The sequence below is a fragment of the Lagenorhynchus albirostris genome, chromosome 8 (genome assembly GCF_949774975.1).
Source record: "Lagenorhynchus albirostris chromosome 8, mLagAlb1.1, whole genome shotgun sequence".
NCBI classification, from domain to species: Eukaryota; Metazoa; Chordata; class Mammalia; order Artiodactyla; family Delphinidae; genus Lagenorhynchus; species Lagenorhynchus albirostris.
The window spans coordinates 56,524,205-56,545,671 of NC_083102.1; the positions used below are offsets into that span (position 1 = coordinate 56,524,205).

General features: G+C 39.9%; 1 protein-coding gene across 1 annotated transcript in view; it reads right to left on the reverse strand.

The window, feature by feature from the left end:
- Positions 1–6,432: 6,432 nt before the first annotated feature.
- Positions 6,433–21,467, reverse strand: part of CALCR (calcitonin receptor) — a 65,604-nt gene continuing 50,569 nt past the window's right edge. Inside the window, exons 8-13 of the mRNA XM_060156087.1 lie at positions 19,130–19,190; positions 18,984–19,050; positions 16,524–16,742; positions 14,047–14,088; positions 6,547–6,753; positions 6,433–6,474 (exon numbers count right to left, since the gene is read on the reverse strand). Of these exons, the coding sequence (XP_060012070.1) occupies positions 6,433–6,474; positions 6,547–6,753; positions 14,047–14,088; positions 16,524–16,742; positions 18,984–19,050; positions 19,130–19,190 (638 nt within the window). The remainder of the gene's footprint in view (positions 6,475–6,546; positions 6,754–14,046; positions 14,089–16,523; positions 16,743–18,983; positions 19,051–19,129; positions 19,191–21,467) is intronic.

Sequence of the window (21,467 nt, forward strand, 5' to 3'; positions counted from 1 at the left end):
TTGGTGATTGTATTTTCCAGATATTTTATAACACTTCTAATATTTTATTTGCATTATCTATTAGATTCTGAAACAAGGATGTTAAAATATTCAGCTACAATTGATAAGTCATCTATTTCTTCCTGAAGTTGTCTTAGTGTTGTTTGGTGTATTTTGCAGCTGTATTTTAAGGTGCATATGAGTTTATAATGGTTATAATCTTCTCGTTCAATTATCCCTTTTTCTAATACATAATTTTCTTTCTGTTCTTTATGCTTTTTTGCCTTATTAAATTCTATTTCGTCATATATATATATATATTTATCATTTAATATTTATATTTTAGTTCCTTTCATATTAGGCTCTTTAGCCTTCTGTGATTTTTTTTTTTCTTTTTTGAGCTGCACTGTGCAGCATGTGGTATCTTAGTTCCCTGATCAGGGATGGAACCCGTGACCCCTGCAGTGGAAGCGTGCAGTCCTAACCACTGCGGAATGCCAGGGGATTCCGTTAGTCAGATATTGAGAGGATCTCAGATTTCTTTTGGTTCATGTTTCCCTAGCATAACTTTCCCATCCATGTTTAATATTTAACTTTCTTTTTGTCTTAGGTGTGTCTCTTGTTGCCTGTACATTGTGGGGCTTTAGTTTTTCACTCCAATATGGGACTATCTGTTTTTAATTGGTGACCAAGGCCACTCTATTATAATTAATCTTACATTAAGATATTTCACACATTTTATGGCCCATAGTCATGTTTACTCACCCATATTGCTTTCTTAGCTATCCAGATCTCTGTTTCCTCCCCTAAAAGAGAAAGCTTTAGGCTGCTCTCTTGTCATGTTGATCTTGCCCCAGTCTTGTCAATATTAATAAGATTTTAGTTTGGGGTATTTATTTGGCAATCTTTGAGTTTTTCTTATTTGAGGTCTTTTAATCTTTCTTTAATCCTGGAGGATTTAAACAGTATTTTTTCAAATATTCCCCCTCTCTATTTTCATTTTTTGGTCTCCTTTTGGGACTCCTTTTGTCCAGGTGTTGGATAGAGACACTTTCATAGCCACTTTGTAGAATTATGAGCCTACAGATTCATCTTACTGGCTTTGATTTCCCCTTTGGGCCATTCTAAATAATGCCCATTCTTTTTTTTGAGAACTACTAACTAGGTTTTACAAGTCATGCAGCAACATGTCAGGGGAAATCTTTGCTTGACTAATAGAGTAATGGTGGCTATAGCCTGTTTTGATTTACAAAAAGCTGTTGAAGATTCCAACTGAGCCTATTGGGAAAAAAAAATACTGGCTTATGTGGCTCTGGATGAAGAGAAGGAACTGACAGCTGTCTTACTCTGGGTATAGAATGTCCACCATTGAGGACAGGTCTTATTTAGCATTTTGCAGTAGAAAATTATTCCTCGTTTTCAGACTTAGTTTTTTAAAAAATGAGTCACCTCTATCCCTTTCAGTGGGACCAGCCTCCCAGCCCTGCACACCCTTTCACTAGGCACCTGAGTGAAAGCTCAGCTGCAGGGTGAAGTCTCTTATCTCTGCTTCCAGTTAGATGACCCCTATCTGGCCAGTCTCCTCAGCTCTGACTCATTTGCTTGAGCCAGAAACAGTAATCAAGAATGAACTTGACAGATTTGACTTGGGCTCTGATGCTCACTTTGACCCTCCTTATTCCCAAGCCCCTTTGATACCAGCTTCTATGGCTTGGAGTACTATCCTCCTGACTCTGTAGTTCACCTAGGCCTCATTGCACCTACTATTCCAGATACAAGTGCTCCTTGGGTCCCCTCTGGTGCACTGCGGCCAGGATCTAAACCAATCTGGTTAGCCCTGTTTGCATCTCCACCAGGGAAGGGCATCCTACAAAATGTGGCAACACTCTTAGTAGGAAACAAAAAGTACTGAACAAGAGCTTTTGCCAGTCCTGCAAGGTGGCAATTTAAAAAGCCAGAGGCATTGGGCACTCTTGATTCAAACCCTAGCTCAGCCACTTACTAGCTGTGTGACTGTGGTGGGCATGTTATTCGACTTGGCTTCCACTTAGTTTTCTCATCCCTAAAATGGGGGTAAAATCAGGTTTGGCTGTTATAAAGAAGAGGTAAGCTAATGTCCATAGGTTTATATTGACTATGGTGTTTCAATGATTGGTGTTCTTGTTTTCTTCTCAAATCATCTCCATTTGAGGGATGTTCTTCATAAGTTCTCTGTAACTTCATATTAAGCCTCACAATATTCCCCTTGTGACGACAGCATACAGAAGCTATAATGCTGCGTGCAGTGGAGAAGTGCTATATCCAGAGAAATGCTTGCTGCCCTGAGAATTAACCACCTATCCTGCTGGGTGAAGATTTCGAGGGCTTGCAGCTGGATGTCTGTTTCAGCCTGAGAGACCAGTGTCCTAGTTTTGATTAGCCAGTCTGGCAGGGTTGGATGGAAACAGATGTCCTGACCTATTCTAAATGTTTTTTTTTTTTTTCATTAGAGACATCTCCGTTGGTTTTTATTGAATATGTACTTAGCACTTCACCAGTAACACTCTGAGATTTTATTTGGAGATGATTTCTCCAAATTAAAATGAGATATTAAGTCTCTCAAGTGAAGGAGACTGCAGTGACATGCAGTGGCATTGCTGGTCAATCGGTGAAGAGTGAGACGGTTTTGAGTGTCAGTGGAAGGGTTTCTAGGTAGAATGCATTGGATGTCTGTGAATGGAAAATGGACATGGATCAGTGACCTAAGAGACTGGCTGGTCAATGCTGAAGATAATGGAAAATCTCTGAAATCTTTCAGAGGTGTTTGCTAATCCAAATGAAGGAAGATATGATATTAGAATCTCTTCCTGACGTAAGTTAGCTTAGTTTCAATGGCCGTGTTTTCCCTCCTTCAGTGCTTATTTTTCACAGATATTAAACATGTTAATTCTATGTCCAGAAGAACAAAAACCATCAGAAATACTGTTTTAAATTTTCAAATGTGGTTTTTTTCTTAGTCTTCACACGCACGTATTATTATCCTTTTTCTTTATGCTTCCAGCTAATTCCCCAACCTCCCTCCCCACCTCATACAAATTATCTATGGATTGGTTCAGTAAAATTAATTTTCCTAAGCTTAAGTTAGGAGCGAGGCACCTGTTTCCACTCTCAAAATAACAAATGACCATTTCTTTCTGAGCTTTCTAAATATGCTTTTCTAAATATGTCTTCTGATCCATCCTCTTCATGAATAACCTTATTTTAAACTCTAAGTGTTAACTCCAACCATAAGATGTTGAACTGTAACCCAGCCAATGAAAGAATTACTACTTTAGACCTTATCATCAAGAAAATGAGTCCTTGCTAAGCCTTTATGCAGAGATCTTGTTCTGAGAATACTTCTTATAACTTAGCTGTCCCACCCAGCACTAATGTGGAGAAAAGGTCACACGCAGCTACCATCTCCAACCCCATGTGTGTGTGCTTCCGCCCCAAAGATATCAGTGGTTATGGTTTAAGGGTATGGGTTCACTTGGCAGGTTTGACACAAAGAACTCTGTCATGATGACTTGTTGTATAGCCGAATGAAAGGTGTATGAAACATCTGTTGCATCAATGACAATGAATGCAGGAATGAATGAGAAGGGTTGGAGATCCATGATGACAGCATTTCTATCATTTCTTTTCCAACATCTTTCCCTCCTCCAGGAACCATGATATCCACGTGTATCCAAAGGCCAGTTTTGGATCAAAGCAGGTGGGCAGCTGACCCTCTGAGTTCCAGTTACCCTGTGGAAGAATCAGACTTTACGGTATGACGGGAAATTATTTTTGTTCTTCATATCTTCAGTATCACGAGGGTAAGGATATTTGTTTCTCCCAGTGGAACACAAAGGGAAAAATGTAGCCCTGATGTATCCTTTCTGAAAAAGTTCCCCAGATCTCCTGAGGCCAACAATTCTGGTTGCTGTCACGTAGTATGAAGACCCCACAAATTGCTCCTGTCCCCCTGTATTAATTCATCATAGTTCTCATTTATTCCTCATTTCCAGACCTGAAAATCTTTCCAGTAGTGGCCTTTATGCATTCTAATGATATTTAATTAGTTGCCTTTAATCCAGCCAAAACTATCTTAAAAATCAATGATTGTAACGATTCTAATGATCTGATATGATGTTGAACAGTTCATGTCTGGTCCCACAATAGTGAAAAAAAAAAACCCCAAACAAACAAAAACCCCAAGAATGATAAAAGAATGTGATATTTTCTTGCCCTAGCTTTCTTTGCTGTGCTGCCCAAACTTACACAATATAGATTGCCACTTGCGTGTGGTTTTGCTTTAGCAAGGGTATGAGAACTGTGCTTTGGAGGGTCTAGTCAAATTGAAGACTGAAGATGGTTGCACTGACAAAGATAATAACCCTGATGTTTCGCATATGGTTTTCTAACCTATATTTTTGGATTATCTTGCCTTCTCCTGTAATACAAGCAGGATGTGATGTCAGCATCCCACGGCTGAAATGAAACAGAATATGGAATGAGTTTAAGAGATGAGATGAATGAATGAAAAGATGAAGAATATGTTTCTTTAGAAAAATATGCACATATACAACTTTTTGCTTATCACATACTCTGTATTAATTCATACATGGATGTAGCATAAGCATTTCACGTAATTTTGGCACTGTGCACATTTCTATAGTAAGCTGTTTGATTTTCTTCAGCCACTACTATATTAGCACAATAGCATCTAGAATATTTCAGCAAGATATTATCACATTTGTTCTAGAGCTGCCAGAAATACTCTGTTTTCCATGTTTGTAAACAAAAATAGGAACGCTATTACATAAACACTGTGATTGGAAAAATACCCTCTTTTCAAATCCTCCCTTACATTCAAAAGTAAAGGAGACTTAAGCTACTTTAGTATCCAAAATACATTTTCTGTGAAAGAATATAATTTTCTTTGGGTGCATTAAATATGCAACCAGAACAAATCAACTTTTTGTCTTTCCAAAACTATATCATTTCTGAAAGGCAGTGGCATAAGATGATGTACATGAGAGGAGATTTGGAAGGCTTCAATGTATCCCTTCATTTAGCATACAAATTAACAACTGGTTACTGTTGCAAATTCACAAATTAATTACAGGTGCTAGTAATGATACTGGTTTACTCAGGGATTTTTGAAGATTTTATATTGCAGGAAGTTGAGAGGTATGGGAGTATAATATTGGATTTTAATGAGAAAGTCTATTTTTATTTTAAATGAGTTGTTATATAGTTAAACTTGTAGCAGTAATTTTTTTCCCCCTCCTGTTTCACTAATAGCAGCAAACAAGAGGTCAACTACAAACTGATATCTAATTAGTCCTACTGAATCTTCCTGGAAAAGGCTGAGATCTTGTTAAGTTTAGAAGCTGGGTGTAAAGCAGTTAATGGACTTGTATGGAGTCTTTTAATTACCAGTGTTAAACAAATTTATCTTTTACTGCTAGATAGCACCCAAGGGCAAGAGGTAATCTGCTTTATAAACCTTGGAATGATTTGCTTTATAAATCCTGGAGTTTAGGAAAGGGGAAAACTCTCTTTAAAGAGAGTATTCTCTTCCACTAGGAATTATATTTTTGGCAGTTTTGTGAAAAATTTAGTGATGGATTCTTTGTGACCTCCCAATTTATAAATGTTAGCAACATGAAGGCCAATTCCTCACAGCAGTTAGGGCCTGCGCAACAGATAGGATTATCCAAAACCAAGATGAGCGTCAGTATTAGTAAACCAATTAACAAATTGACCCATCTAAGGTTTAGAGCAAACTGACTCTAAATTTCTTTTTCATTTAAAGCATTACATTTTCCTGCCAAATGCAAATCTTTTCCCCCACACGCACTTGGTCATCTCATCTCTATATTAGAAAGCCACATTGTCTTGTGGAGGTCACATTGTAATTTGTGCAGTTTACATTGTGTGGATGGTAAAACATCTGAGTAACATCAGAATTGATAGAAATTAAAAAAAAATTAAAAATGAGATCCATAGCCAAATACAGAAGTGTCCTAATTCAAGGTTTAGAGTTAAAAAGAAAAACATTGACAGTGATTTTAATTTTTCAAAGGTATAAATGGCTCAAGATTAACTAGGAGCACCCTGTATCTGAACTAGGTCAATTTAACTGTGTTTTACTCGGACACTTTGCTTGCATTACTGTGACGTTTTTATCTCAGTCCTGGATGAAAGGTGGAATTCACAGGAGTTTACAAGTGTTACAGAGGGAGACTCCATTCTGAGACTGTCTCCCGGAAGCAACAGTACCAAGTAAAACTTTCTTCAGGTTCACTATGGACAAATGCACTTAATAATTCTCACAAATGAGATGTTTGCTCCTGGGAGGATGGAAATCACTGTAAAAGCATGGTTGGTCTTTCTCCCAGGAAATGAGGGCTCAGTGATCACGATGCTGTATTTGCGTCAGATTCAAGCGGATGACTCTTGCTCGATGATTTCCATGGCGATGACCTCAGCCCCCTCCGTAACGATGACCTCATCACCCTCCATAGCGATGACCTCAACCCCCTCCATAGCGGTGACCTCAGCCCCCTCCTCGCCTAGGTTGTTGGTGGGCTCGTTCCTTGGCTCCTGATGGCAGATGTAGACAGGCATCTGAGGAGCCTCAGCCAGGGCGGCAGCGGCAGCAGCAGTGGCGGCGGCAGCGTTGGCGGCACGGTTGGCGCGGCGGCGGCCACTCCAGCGCTGGGCTTGGTATTGGTTCCATTGACGCTTCAGAGCAGCTTGGACCTGGAAGAGAAGAGAGAACCTTGTGTTCATACAATGGTCGGAAATGATCTGAGCCAAGTTCATGAGCACAGGTCTTGGAGCTTCTCAGAGGTTAGGGGAGGTTGAATTGTAATTCTCATCTAAAGGGCCGTGTGGTAAATGCTCTGCCTGTGGAATATACCACCTTGGAAGAAGAATTTGCGAACTGGAGAACTGAGTTACTTGCCTCAACTACCACTGCCAAGGTTATTTGCTGTTTTCAGCAAAGGTTTCTTCATTAGCTCTTACAGTCAATGAATGAAAATTTGACTTGGTTTCACATTCAATATGGCATCCACGCCATATTAGGGAGACAGAATTTGAAACCTTTTTATCTGCTACAACCTCTGATACAGCAGAAGCTTTTATCTAAATCTATACATTATTGGTCATGAAAAAAATATATGGAAACCATTGCACAGTTCTGGATTTTATGATAATGGCCTCATACTGTTGATTTTCCTTTATCCAACGTGGCTTGAGATGGGGTGTGCCCACTAAAGCTTGTTAGTGGTTAACTAACCATGTCTTATTCATTTTTGTATTACCAGATGTCGTGGTGTTTGGCATAGAGCAGTTATTCAACAAATGTTTGTTGAATGGTTGTCAACATCCATTCTAGAATGCTTTTCTCCCTCTTTAAGCCAAGAAAATGATCATCCATGACCGTATTGTAATTAGTGCCTTAGCGTCTGGTGATATTAGGGTGGGATGCTAAAACTGGCTAGAGTGAATTTGAGGGAGAGACTTGAATTCCTCCCTGAGGTGAACTGTAAACCACTAGGTCATCTACAGTTGTGATTAGGTCTTCTCTCTCACGCCGTGGTGTATGCTTTGGGGAATTACTCTTGAGCTCCCATGGGTTGCAATTTTGGAAATTATCAGAAGCAACCACTTGTAATATTGTACCAGCAATAAGCTGCATGGGAGGGAATGGTTGTCACTGGGTAACATCACATCACCTTTCCTTTCCTTTCCCACTGATAAGGCCATTTCACTGGGTCTCATTTGATGCCATGAAAAAGTATTGAACTTTGGGTCAAGAAACTGATTCTGCCCACATTAGCCATGAAATCTTGGGTAGGATAGTTAACCCCTCTGAGACTCCTTTCTTCAGTACAACTCTTCTACCTCACCTAGCTGTTTGAAGGATTAAATTGTTGCACTATGAATCAAAGTGGCTTCTAAGATGTAAGTACCATACAAGGAGGCTATTATTCCTATTATTATACTCTTCTTATGGCAGGATGGTGGCCTCAAGTCTTTAGACTAAAGGAAACTCTTACGTCATATGTGTGGAGATATATATATATATGTATATATATATATATATATATTTGGAGGGTGGTAGTGTTAAGAAAATAAAAAAGAGCTCTTAATTACATAGTTTCTGATCTCATGTTCAGTTCTCTCTCATATATTCCAAGCTAGGTCTCCACAAAGAGTACTCTACAGCCTGGTAAAATATCTGATGCTAATGCAAATGGAAGTTTTCTTCACATTGTGATTTGCACTGGCAAAAGGGTGTTGTTGGATCTTTTGGGAAAAGGAAAGAAAATACTCTTGGTGGGAAGATCACCCTAGGAATATATTTTCAAATACAAAGGTGTTTATTAAAGGTATTAATGAATAAATAGTTCAGACTCTCCCCTTCCATCACTCACTTTGTCCTTCACTTCACTCCCCAAGAAGACAACTATGTTTCCCTATCAGTTTCTGGGCTTTTGCTTTGCAATCTGTGTAGTAGGGAGAGCTACAGAAGTGAAGAGAGACTAGACTGATTATATCAGAAAGGACTGATATGAAACCACAGCTGAATATATCTGGGAAACAGCATCGCTACTGAGTTATACTTTCAGATAAAACGTGAGTAAATTTTACTTTTTGCCATGCAATTAAATTTCTCTTTTAGTACCTCTTCATGAATCTAGTAAATATTTAAATTGCTTTCCAATTCTCTTTTGAACTTTGGATTTCTTTACAATGTATTTTCCTGTTGAGACTAACAAAGAGATAGTGATGCTTTATTTGGGTTGTACCGTCTATTAAACAGGTCCTTAAATGCCAGGTTTATAATCTAGGAACTATCAAGTGCCCTGCTGAGGAATTAGGAAATATACTGGCTCAGCATAATTTTGGAGAAGCAATGTCCCCAGACAAAGGGAACTGATAGTTTCTGTGGATTCAGCATCTCTTAAATACCAACATTGTCTTTATAGCTAAAATGCAACACAGATATTTAGAGGTATCCGAGGCAGACAGTGCCCAGCAGGAAAAAAAAGGAAGTCTTTGTTTTGCCTCATCTGTCCTTTTAAAACAATCTCCATTGGATTATCCATGCATACTACTGAAGTACCCAGCATGAGGCCAAAAAGTTTGAAGTCTATTTCAATTTTTTAAAATTGTTACAGAAATGTTCATAGCCTCCTATAATTGTATTCCAAAGTTATAACCTATCCTTTTGTGTGGAGATGGCAGTCTGCTTCCATTTGTAAACCACACATGTAAGAATAGGCCCTTAGCAGCATGTGAAAGACACTTCAATTTAATACAGTTTAATAAGGGCAATTATCTCCTGCAATACCACAGGTTGAGCCTAACGCTGCTTTGATCACAAGAATGTGGGCATTGAATCTGAAAAATACAGGGGAGACTCTGGTTGCTCCTGAAAAGCATCAGAAATGGAAGGAGTTGCCCATGGGGTAAGTATAATATACAAAGTTTTGAATTACATAAATTCATTGCTCGTTATAAAAGCAATTAACACAGATCACTTCACATTTCCTCGATTATGTCAATTTATTGCCAACTTTAAAAAATAGAGCCTTGGTCTGATGGCTTGAAGACATAATTATTACACCTGGCTCTACTATTAACTAACTGTATAAGGTTGGTAACATTTGGGGCCTCCATTTCTATATTTGTAAAAAAGAAACTCAGGTTGGAACGTTCGTGGTTGAATTTGGATGTTTTTATCTTTGGCCTTTGTTTTCCCGTTTTCATTATAAGCACTTGCAGTTATGTGCTGCTGAATGGAAAGTGGGATTTATCCCAGGAGTTCTGATTTTTTTTTCCTTTGTCTAGGACAAAGAAATCCTTGTTTAGCTTTGAGTCCCAAAGCTTTCTTGAGTCTCTAGAAAGACAATATTTTTGAAAACTAAGTTTTATTGAGAGAAGAAATTTCTAAATAGAAAAACTTATTTTTGCATATGAAGTGGTCTGAAAATAGAACTTTACTAAAAGCAATAGTGTACAGCCACTATGGAGAACCGTATGGAGGTTCCTTAAAAAACTAAAAATAGAACTACCATACGACCCAGCAATCCCACTACTGGGCATTTACCCAGAGAAAACCATAATTCAAAAAGAGTCATGTACCAAAATGTTCATTGCAGCTCTATTTACAATAGCCAGGAGATGGAAACAACCTAAGTGTCCATCATCGGATGAATGGATAAAGAAGATGTGGCACATATATACAATGGAATAGTACTCAGCCATAAAAAGAAATGAAATTGAGTTATTTGTAGTGAGGTGGATAGACCTAGAGCCTGTCATACAGAATGAAGTAAGTCAGAAAAAGACAAATACCGTATGCTAATGCATGTATATGGAATCTAAAAAAAAAAAACGGTTCTGAAGAACCTAGGGGCAGGACAGGAATAAAGACGCAGACCTACTAGAGAATGGACTTGGGGACACGGGGAGGGGTAAGGGTAAGTTGGGACGAAGTGAGAGAGTGGCATGGACATACGTACAGTACCAAATGTAAAATCGATAGCTAGTGGGAAGCAGCCGCATAGCACAGGGAGATCAGCTCAGTGCTTTGTGACCACCTAAAGGGGTGGGATAGGGAGGGTGGGAGGGAGACGCAAGAGGGAGGAGATATGGGGATATATATATATGTGTAGCTGATTCACTTTGTTTTAAAGCAGAAAAGCCATTGTAAAGCCATTATACTCCAATAAAGATGTTAAAGAAATAAAAGCAATACTATAGTGAACATGCAGGATATGACAAAGAAATAAAAGCAATAGTATAGCGAACCTGCAGGATATGACATAGGGAGAGTCCCTTATAGACAGGAAGGGGAAGTGGTGAGTACAGAGCCCTTCCAGTCCCCCCCCACCAGAGGAAGAGGAGAGAGAGTTATAAAGAGACACAAATGACTTTGCATTTCCACTTCATGGAGGGAATACTTGAAAAAATGGAGAGAAGAAAGCAAGGAATAACAGAAACATTCCTGTATAGCAGGTCTTTCTCTTTGCTTCTGAGAGCACAGTCCTGAAAATTGATAGCCTTGTAAAGAAGTCCCACTCTTGGCCTGGTACCAGGTCCAACATGGTGCTTGAGCAGTGGAGTGGCAGTGACTATGGCACATACTAAAGACAGGTTCACAGGCCCTTCACAAAGGTGAAGAAAGGGGCCTGAGTTTCCAGGCTCCTCAGGTGGCCTGGAAGGGAGGACTGGTGTCTCAGGATAGGGCTGGGGCCTGCAGAGTGAAAGGATCTCTAGGGGCCTCAGAAGTGAGGGGAGCCACCATGAACTTCAACAGGGGGTACCAGCATAATACTTGGAAACCAGCTGCCCATTTGTTCAAAGGCTTTTGAACTAAATATTTTCTAGAAAGAGACTGTTGTAAACTATTAGAGGCTGGCGGAATGAGCTCTTCAAAGCAAGCTAAGTTACAGCAAATAAACAAAATTTTAGGTTTCACACATTTCAATTTGTGACTATTAAATTGAGATCCTTCTAGACCTTGCTGCTTTGATCCACAAACTGTTTTATCCACAGTACATGGGCAAGAAAAATGGAAAACCTGCACTGTGCTGTTAGTACTCCCAATTTGTAAGCTACTGCTTAGAAAAACTGGGCCTCTCCATAGGTGTAATCATCTTTTTGTGGTCTCTTAGATACTTAATTAACAATTTACTGAAATGATTGGGTGGTCAATGTCCACACTCTTGGAAAAGTTGTGGGAAATGTCTGTTACATAAGCGTGCTGTCATGCTCATCTCCTGATTCCTTGTACTGTAATCCTCAAAATTCCTTTCCTGCTTTTAACCTACCCATTGACTATCTGATCCATTTCCATAGTAGGAGTCACTGATAACATATGGATAATAAACAAAAATTAAAACCTGTATCTTCTTTGTAGAACTGACATATTAGCTCCCTAGATCTCTGCTAAAATGTAACATTCAGCCAGGCAAAGCCTGATCACAACCATGCGGCTGGAAATCACCTTCTGCATGTGTAAGTGCCCTGCCCATGTTCAGTGTCGTAAGACAGTAAGCTCACAGGAGGCCCAGATGCCTGCAATCCATGGGGCTGAGCTGATACGATATTTGGCAGAGTACACAGTGTTATTAGAAATGTCACACTGGTACACTCCCCCAGTAACATGATACTAACTAAAATGGGGATGGTTTCTTCCAAAAGCAGAGGTAACATACTTGAATTAGAGACTTTCAATTGTTAGGAGCACCTCTGGCCTTGCTTTCTACGCCTGCCACTTCAAAGACGGCATCATGGATAAGACACAATCAGTATTGAAGTATTTTTACAAATACATGCAAGCCTTTCGTGTTTTCAAGGTATGCCCATCCTGAACCTGATTTTTATATTAGCCCTGTATCGATATTATTTTAGATGAAAACATTTATTTTGTATGCCACCTGAGCCAACTCAAAAGACAGGGATATTCATTCACAGAAATTGATATAAAGATGGGGTGACCTAAGCCCTATTTATTTATTAGTTTTTACTGTTCTTAAAAGACACTTTAGGGCCTCCCTGGTGGCGCAGTGGTTGAGAGTCCGCCTGCCGATGCAGGGGACACAGGTTCGTGCCCCAGTCGGGAAGATCCCACATGCCGCGGGGCGGCTGGGCCCGTGAGCCATGGCCGCTGAGCCTGCGCGTCCAGAGCCTGTGCTCTGCAACGGGAGAGGCCACAGCAGTGAGAGGCCCGCATACCGCAAAAAAAAAAAAAAAAAAAAAATCAATCAACAGCAACAGCTGTTGATCTTCCTCGGAAGATCCCTGGCAGCACATCACACACGCGGGCCTTGAAATGACCACACAGGATTGGAACTTTTTTTTTTTGCGGTACGCGGGTCTCTCACTGTTGTGGCCTCTCCCTCTACGGAGCACAGGCTCCGGATGCGCAGGCTCAGCAGCCATGGCACACGGGCCTAGTTGCTCTGCGGCATGTGGGATCTTCCCAGACCAGGGCGCGAACCCGTGTCCCCTGCATCGGCAGGCGAACTCTCAACCACTGCGCCACCAGGGAAGCCCCATTGATCTTTTAACAAAATGTGATTTGCCTTGGTATAAAATTATTCTTTATAGGAATTAATTTAAAATTATCACAAATACTTTTACATTAAAAGTTATGAGATGTATAACTCAAGAAAGCGTACTAACAAAACTTCAGGAAGGAGTCATAGACATAATGCCGTGCAGTGGAAGATTTAGTCCATTTAATTGGAAATCAGGAAATGTGGGTTCTAGTCCTGGTTATAAACTATGATTGTGACATTGGGCAAGTCACGTGATCTTTCCGGAGTTTAGATTTCTCACCTGAAAAATGAGGGAGCTTTCAAATCATGTTCTTTGAAGCCCTGGAAGTTCTTTGGTACAAATTTAAGCAGCTCCACTTTTGTTTTACAAATTGGGCTCCCAGGCAAGATATCATTGGAAGAAAGGGAACTCTGGCTAAAAAAACCCTTAAAACACTGGCCATGTGGATCTCTAGATTTTACTGATCTAAATATTCAGATAACAAATTACTTATTCCCTTTTGAGTCTTACTTAACTCCAGGGTGATTTTCAAAGTGTTGAATAAGTGGTATGATACTGGCATCAAGCAACTGGAAAAGAGGGCAGTGAACCAGGACAAACTGGCTGGATATTGGTTCTGCCCTAGTGAGGAGCTGGGTCTTCCAAAGGGAATGGCGATGTGACTTCGATTCTACGGGAATCCAGAATAGCTTTCACTGTTGCTGCTCAGGGTGCCGACCAGCTTAAGGTACCATCCAAGGAAATGAGAATTTAGCTACCTGTCTGGATAATATCTTCAGTTGTACCACACAAAAGCACAGGTAAGATTCAACTTGCAGTAGTGGAAAAAAATATGATCCAGCTAGTCATGAAACCCTGTAAGGTCACCTGTAGAAGTGAGAGCAAATGAAAAGTGCACAGAGGCCCTTTGGAGACTGTAAAGTGCTGGCTTTATATACACGAGTGACGGTATTACATGTAACACACGCTTACCTCGTGGTTGCAGAAGCAGTAAATGACGGCAACAAAGAGTCCCTAAAAAGAGGAGAAAAAAGAGAGTTGAAATTATTTTTGTGTGCATCGTGTTGTCAGTAATCCATATAAACAGACGACCTGGAGAGGAACATTTCACTACGGCAATAGCAAGTCAGGGCTCGATGAAAGTTACTACCACTCATGTTCAGTGCTTCACTACAAGAATATTCCATTAGAAATGCCTTTTTCTCGTTAGGATTCTATTGCTTGGCTAAAAAGACTACTCTCGTCAATCTGGTTAACATATTACGGCCTTTAACGTGGAGATTTATAGCAGAATATGCTGGTTACAGGGGATTTGAAAAGAATCTTTGTACCTAAAACACTTAAAAACTGAGATCTTGTAGCGTTTAGTAGAGAAAACTTTTGCAAGCACAAGTGTCACAGTCAGTGCATGGCTGTGGGCCTGACTCTGCCCTGTGTCCTCATGGTGAACTAGTGCAGTACTGTTCCCACAGCTAAGTCCATCTCTCCAATAAGGACGTGGACTAAGTAACTTCTGAGGTTCGGGTCACTACTCAGAAGATTCCTTGTGTCCAGGCTTTAACTGCCTATAGAAATGGCCAAAATAATAGATCAGATTATTAAAATAATTCCTAAACTTAATTTTAAGCCCTATTAATCTTGACCTCTTTCTTCACATTAAGCCTCAGCAGTAGAAAATAAAACTAATTGGACATGAATAATTGAGACAGCAGAACTCTGGCCTAAGAGCCTGTAGCAGACCCACTTCTGCCTTAGGACACGCCATGTCCCACCCTTGCTTTCAAAGTACCTCACACTGTGCCTTCAACGAGGCTTTGGATCTGAAGCAAAGTGAACGGAAACAAGGTAGCCACTCTCCACCCCTGTGTGGCAGACCTGGGACCACCTGGGACGACCCCCAAGAGGCTGCTCCATTCTCTCCTACATGAGAAGAGACCTGGATACATTTCCCTATGTAGTCACTGAACTGTCAAAGATGGATTCCTGACATCCCTCTGACAGACGGAGGGTGACAGAGCAGGAGGCGTGGATGCTCTGTGCAAATTCATTACAGCTCCTGGAAAAACAATTCAATGTGTATTTATGAAAAGAGGGTCTGAAAATTACTGTATGGGAGACAGAGTATATGCGTGGGTGGGACCAGCTGAGGGTCCTGGGAGTAATGGGAAAGCAGAAGCAACAAAGTGCTCACAAAACCTGGTTTCCTTCACAGTTTTGGCTGTTGGCTTGGAGGCTGTAAGTTACGAGATTTTAGGTCAGCTTTAGAGTTATATCTCCTGACTTTGCCACTAACCAGAAAAGCCCATTTCCTTATCCTTAATAGGCATGAGAATACTTACCTCACACATGAAGTGCTACATATTAATGAAGTGCTACATATTAATGAATAGCTATAATTATGATGATTTCTGATTGGACAACGTGAGAGTGTCAGCCATACCCATTCTCTGTGGTCTGCCTGACATTGTAGGGATGGCTAAAATATAGGTATTCTAAGGTTCTGACCTCTCTAATCAGAGCCAAGGCAATGAAGTGAAGTGACTGGAAACTGGCTTCCAGTTTAAGAGGGATATAGATGCCAGCTCGGGGTCCAGTGTTGGCATTTCACACTGATAGAAACATCTGCTTCTCTGCCCTGTGTTTTCATGGCATTAGCGACTATACTGATAATAATCCAGGTTGGAAAGCCAATTGGCATTGGTTACATTGGTCTTCAACAGTCCCCTCAATAAAGCAAAACCAAATATGGCCCTCGGATGCTGGGGAGGGGAAGGAAAGGTCAAAAGCACTGTGGGAGGGACTTCCCTGGTGGTGCAGTGGTTAAGAATCCGCCTGCCAATGCAGGGGACACGGGTTCGAGCCCTGGTCCTGGAAGATCCCACATGCCGTAGAGCAACTGAGCCCTTGTGCCACAACTGCTGAGCCTGCGCTCTAGAGCCCATGAGCCACAACTCCTGAGCCTGAGTACCACAATTACTGAATCCCATGCGCCTAGAGCCCGTGCTCTGCAACAAGAGAAGCCACCGCAATGAGAAGCGTGCACATCTCAATGAAGAGTAGCCTCCGCTCACTGCAAGTAGAGAAAGCCTGCGCGCAGCAATGAAGACCCAACGCAGCCATAAATAAATAAGTGAATGAATGAGTGAATGAATGAATGAATGAAAAAAAGCACTGTGGGAGTAGCTCTGCAGTGGGTCAGTCTCTGGACAAATATATTTGTTCTCTAAAGATGTATTCTCAAAGCTCATACCTCCTGTTTCCTGTCTCCTTGCCCAATTTTAAGATTCAAAACGTGGGAAAGCAGACAGTGAGAGAGACAGAGAAGGTAACGTGTTACCTTCCGGGTAACACGTGTTCTAAAGGGTCATTCTCATCTCAGAGGAGCCCCAGAAAACTGTGGGCCCTGCACCAACTAGCTGAGTGAGTGGCTGAATAAGTGCTTTCCCTACCTGGAAGTGAATCAGAGAGTGCATCACGTAGTCGTAGATCCTTCCAAGCACTGGGTGGGAAGGTCTCCAGGGAAGGACGACGAACTGGACCCCCAGCAGGGGCACCAGGATCAGAGTGGCCCTCACCGCCTTCAGGTACATGTGCGATTCCTCCTCCTGGGATTCCTTCATTTTCTTCACAAGCACCCGGACGATGTTGAGCAAAAAGAAGAAGTTGATCTGCAAAGATATGATCGTTCTGAGCAAATTCTCCAGGTCAGTACCCCTGAAGGACACCACTTCCCTCAGTTCTCGTTTATCCAGTGTGGGGAGCAGATAGCACCTACACGGGACACAAGTGACTGCCTGAGAGGTAATATAATCGGCTCCGTGTTATGAGAACATGGAGCATCAGTAGAGCCAAATACTCTTTACAGACGTGAATTAACATTTCCCCCCCTTTTTCCCTATATGAGAAAATAATTTCCTGTATATGTAAGTATATAAGGTTCAACTCTAAGGAAGGTATTTTATTCTTTATTTAGGTTTTTATAATTTTTACAAAGGAAGTCATAAATGACACTTTTAGATTTCTCTTTCTTTTCATTATGAAGATTTTTCCCTTAGGCAGGACTACTTAACTAAAAGTAAAATGAGGGCTGAAAAATTTATCTGTAAAGCTTATGCAGTGGAGAACGCTAACCCAGACTTTTTTTCTAATAACACTTTTCAAAAGAAATCACTTCATTGAGGTATAATGTATGTTCAATAAAATGGAGATTTTAAGTTTACATGTGGGAAGTTTAGACAAATGTATGTACCTGTGTAACAACGACTCCAAGCAAGAGAAGAGCATTTCCACCACCCCAGAAAGTCCCCTCTCGCCCCTTTGCAGTCAACAACTCCCGGACCCCACCTCCAGCAACTGCTGATTCCTATCATCACAGAAATGGAGTAATACATGGTGTGTATTCTTTTGTGTCTGGTTTCTCTGGTTTAACATACTATCTGTGGGATTCATTTGTGTTGTGTGTATTGGCATGTCATTCATTTTTACTGCTGAGTAGTACTGCATTATATAAATAATACATATACATAATTTGTTTATTCATTCTCCTGTTTATGGAAATTGGAATGGTTTCCAAAATTTGACTATTATGAATAAACATGCTGTGAATACTTGTATACAAGTCTTTGTGTGGGCATGTTTTCATTTCACTTGAATAAGTATCTAGGAGTGGAATGGCCTGTTCATATGCTAAGTGTATGTTTAACTTTGAGAAACTGCCACGCTGTTTTCCAAAGAGGTGGCTTCATGTTACATTCCCTCCAGCATTACATGAGAATTCCATTTGCTCTTCACCCTTGCCAACACTTGGTACGGTCACTTTTTAATATCAGCCATTCTAGTGGATCACAAATTACTTTTGGCTGTGAAGATTAGTTTTAAAACCAAGGTTGTTTTTAAAATTTAATTGATCATTTATTTTAAAATAATTAGAATAATTCTTCTACCTGGAATAGAAATAAATGTTATTACCCCAAAAATTCAAGAAAGGAAAGAGACCTTTAATAAAAATTGAATTCTTATGGGGTGTTGTGTCAATATTCAAGACCCACGTTAGTAGGTCCTTGTGAGCGCAGTTGAACTAGTAAGTACACCACTACTCTGAAAAATGGCAAAAGAAATTGAATTTGCGTTGCAAAGGCCAGGAAAGTTAGGAGACAGCCCGGGTGATAACCCAATTTGATCAGTTACTAACGGATGCTGCTTCAGTGCAGGAGCAGAATATGGTCTATGACTCCGACTGTTTTTATTTTTCTTACTCTTACCTGAAGAAAACACTATCTTTGAGGTTAATGGGGAAAATAATGTCTAAATTTTAAATTTGATGGTTCTGATGATGGCCAACATATAGCAAACCATGGGTGGAAATAAAGAGCTTGCATATAGATTCAGACAGTCATATTTTCTCCTGGCCCAACTTCTTACTTAGTCATGTGATCTTAAGTGAGTTTACTTGAGTCTTTGGGTCTAGTTTTCCTAATGAGTCAAATGTCTCAATGTATCCACTTGGAAGGTCTGCTGTTAGTAACAGCATGGCAAGGTATGTGAAGCGCCTGAAATGCTTTAAGTGCATGTTCAGTAGTAGTTATGATGATGGCTCATGGACCAAAGGTGAAATGGAAGATGGTTTAGTTTGGCAAAGCCCAGGGAAAAATGCTGCAGGGGGACTTTGTGGTCTTTCGCTCTCTTATCAGCAACATCCTGACCTTTGGTCTTTAACTAGGAGAATTTATAGAATTGTTGAAAAAAAAAAAGAACACCTATATTGTTGCTATGGCTTGTATAGAAATGAGCTTATGCCCCTCCACCCAATTGTAGTAAATAAAAATCATTTTTAAAAAGACTCAAATTGTTCTTATTATAGATTATCATTGAATTAACTGTTAATAATGGATTTAAAAAGCAATTCTCACCACTAATGCCCCCATGACAGGACCATGGATGATGTAAAGCAGGTTCGTGTCCACACTCAGCCAGCAGCTAAAAAAAAGAGGAGGGAATACATCAATACAATTGCATTTTATTTTCAAATATGTTAACTAAGAACCACAATACTTACTTGTCATTGAATAGCAGTGCCCTTGCGATAGCATGGGCAGTGGTTGGCACCAGCGGGAGCCCTAAAATGTGAAAAAGTACAAAAGCTGTAACTACAGTTTTATAGAAATTGTAGTTTACTTTCAAGAATAGTGGCAAATTTAATGTCTTGTCAACATATTGCCCTGATGTTTTTGTGCAGATTATCTTTGGTCAAACTAGGTAAAAATGCTCTTAGTTAGAACATCATGTGCTGTCAGAGAGTTTGGTTAACAGCATCCAGATAATTAAAAGCCTTTCACAAATTATCCAGTGTGGTAGGTACATTATTACTCTCACTATGACCATAATACCATTGTTATGTCTATGATGATGATGATGACTATTAATTGAGACCAGAATGCTTTTCATTGTGTGTGAACTGGGCTCTCTTACACAGGGGAGGTGGGTTGTCCTGAAGGGAAGGGACCTGAGATGGCATATGAAAGCCATAGTCTGATTGCTCCAAAGACTTCTTTGTGCTCTCAGTATTTCTTCCGGGCTTTTTGTTTTTCTGTTTATATCATGTGCATTGATCCTATTTTCTTTCAACAAGAACACTTCAGAGTAGCTAGTACATACCCTACCCTCTGTAAGTTCTGGCTCCAGGACCTTTTATTAAAGCAGCTCAGAATCTACTTCTCTGAGTAAACTTGAAGTACGAGTCAAAAACAGCTTTGAGTTTATAAATGGAACGATGGAGATAGCTGCTGGCGATGCGTCCTGTCAGTCTGAATCTTTTAAAAATCAACCTTTATTCTATAAAAGTAATCTAGAGTAAAGTTGTAACTTTTGTAAAAAAAAAAAAAATCTTTTTCTCAAATATACCCATGCACAATAGAAAACTTTTTGATTTGGTTGACACATTTGTAGACAAGAGTTTTAAAAACTAGTATCAGTTAAGAAATGTGTCTCAGAAGTGAATCAGACCTCCACACTTTTATTTTCTGTGAATTATATGCAAAAAGAGACTCAGAACATTGAGTTTTCACCAAAGAACCATCTCAGCTTCTTAACCCATGAAGCATATAATTCAAAATAGGACCATCAAATGTTTGACTTCGAAGAATTTTGAGTCTATTTAACACAAAACATGATTGTGTTTTATTCACAGCAGTTCTAACATCCCACTCAGGTTTAGAATCAGAAATTCACTCTCTGACTTTACTTTGAAATACACATTTTAGAATTAGACAGCAAGAGAGGCAATATGGAGACTTCACTTCCACCTTGTCATTTTGTAGAAAGGAAAATGTGATTCTTACTTAATACAGAGAAGAGTATAGATCCATATCTGTTAATTCCTAGGGCTCTTCACCTGCCTCTAGCCATGATGTCACTTTTTACAGTTTATTTTTTCTTTCCTTTTCCTCTTCTTCCAGGCTTCAAGCGTCATAACAACCTTTCCCGCCCAGTAAAGATGGTCAGAGTAAGAATAATCCTCTCTCCCCAGGATTCTTCTTCAGGAGTGCTGGATAAATTCTACTTGTTCATTATAAAAGCCCATGGGTAGGGGAGTTCCTTCTTTGATTTATAACAATGGGAGAAACAGCAAGGCGAAGAATCAATCTGAAGAGGGTTGTAAAATAAATGATTTTTCTGAGAACTAAACTTCAGTGTTTGAAGTTGCTTCGATCTGAGAGAAATTGACCAGTAAGCCATCCAGTGCAGACTTGTAAGGAAGTAACTACTGAAAGAAGCCTTTTTTCATTTTCTTTTGGGGGGAAGTTCACCACCAGATACTTTTCACCCAGAGGGTGATGTTCATACTGTCTCTTACAATTCTTTGAGATGGAGTGGGGAATATTACAGCTGAAATGAATGGATGAGATGTACGTCACCTGCAAACAAAGTTAGGTCTTAGGACGTAGCTTTCTTGGGTCAAATTTTCTGCTGTCCCACTTTCAAACTCTTTTCAAAACATAGGTTACACCTTATTTCATGGCATTGGACCTAAATTTTAGGAGCCATCGTACTGTTTTGGTGTGAAAATAATTTCAAAAGGACAATAAAAATATCCACTAGAAATTTCTTCTCTGCTCTATTAAATTCTTTAAAGTTTCTGTGAAACTATTTTTGTTGAGAATTTATTTTGGTTGTAATTTTACTTGTTTTCCTCCCATCCAAAGATAATGCTTGCCTGAAGTTCTAAGAGAAGGCTATTGCTTTAAAAGAAGTCATCATAGCTGTCTTACAATTTTGTTCTCAGAAGTGAGATGTGGTACTGTGATTTTTGAATGGTAAAGAGTTTGGTGGAACTTTAGTATGTGCAGGAGTGGAGAAAGATAGTTTTAGCTCAGGCATGTTAAAAAAAAAAAATT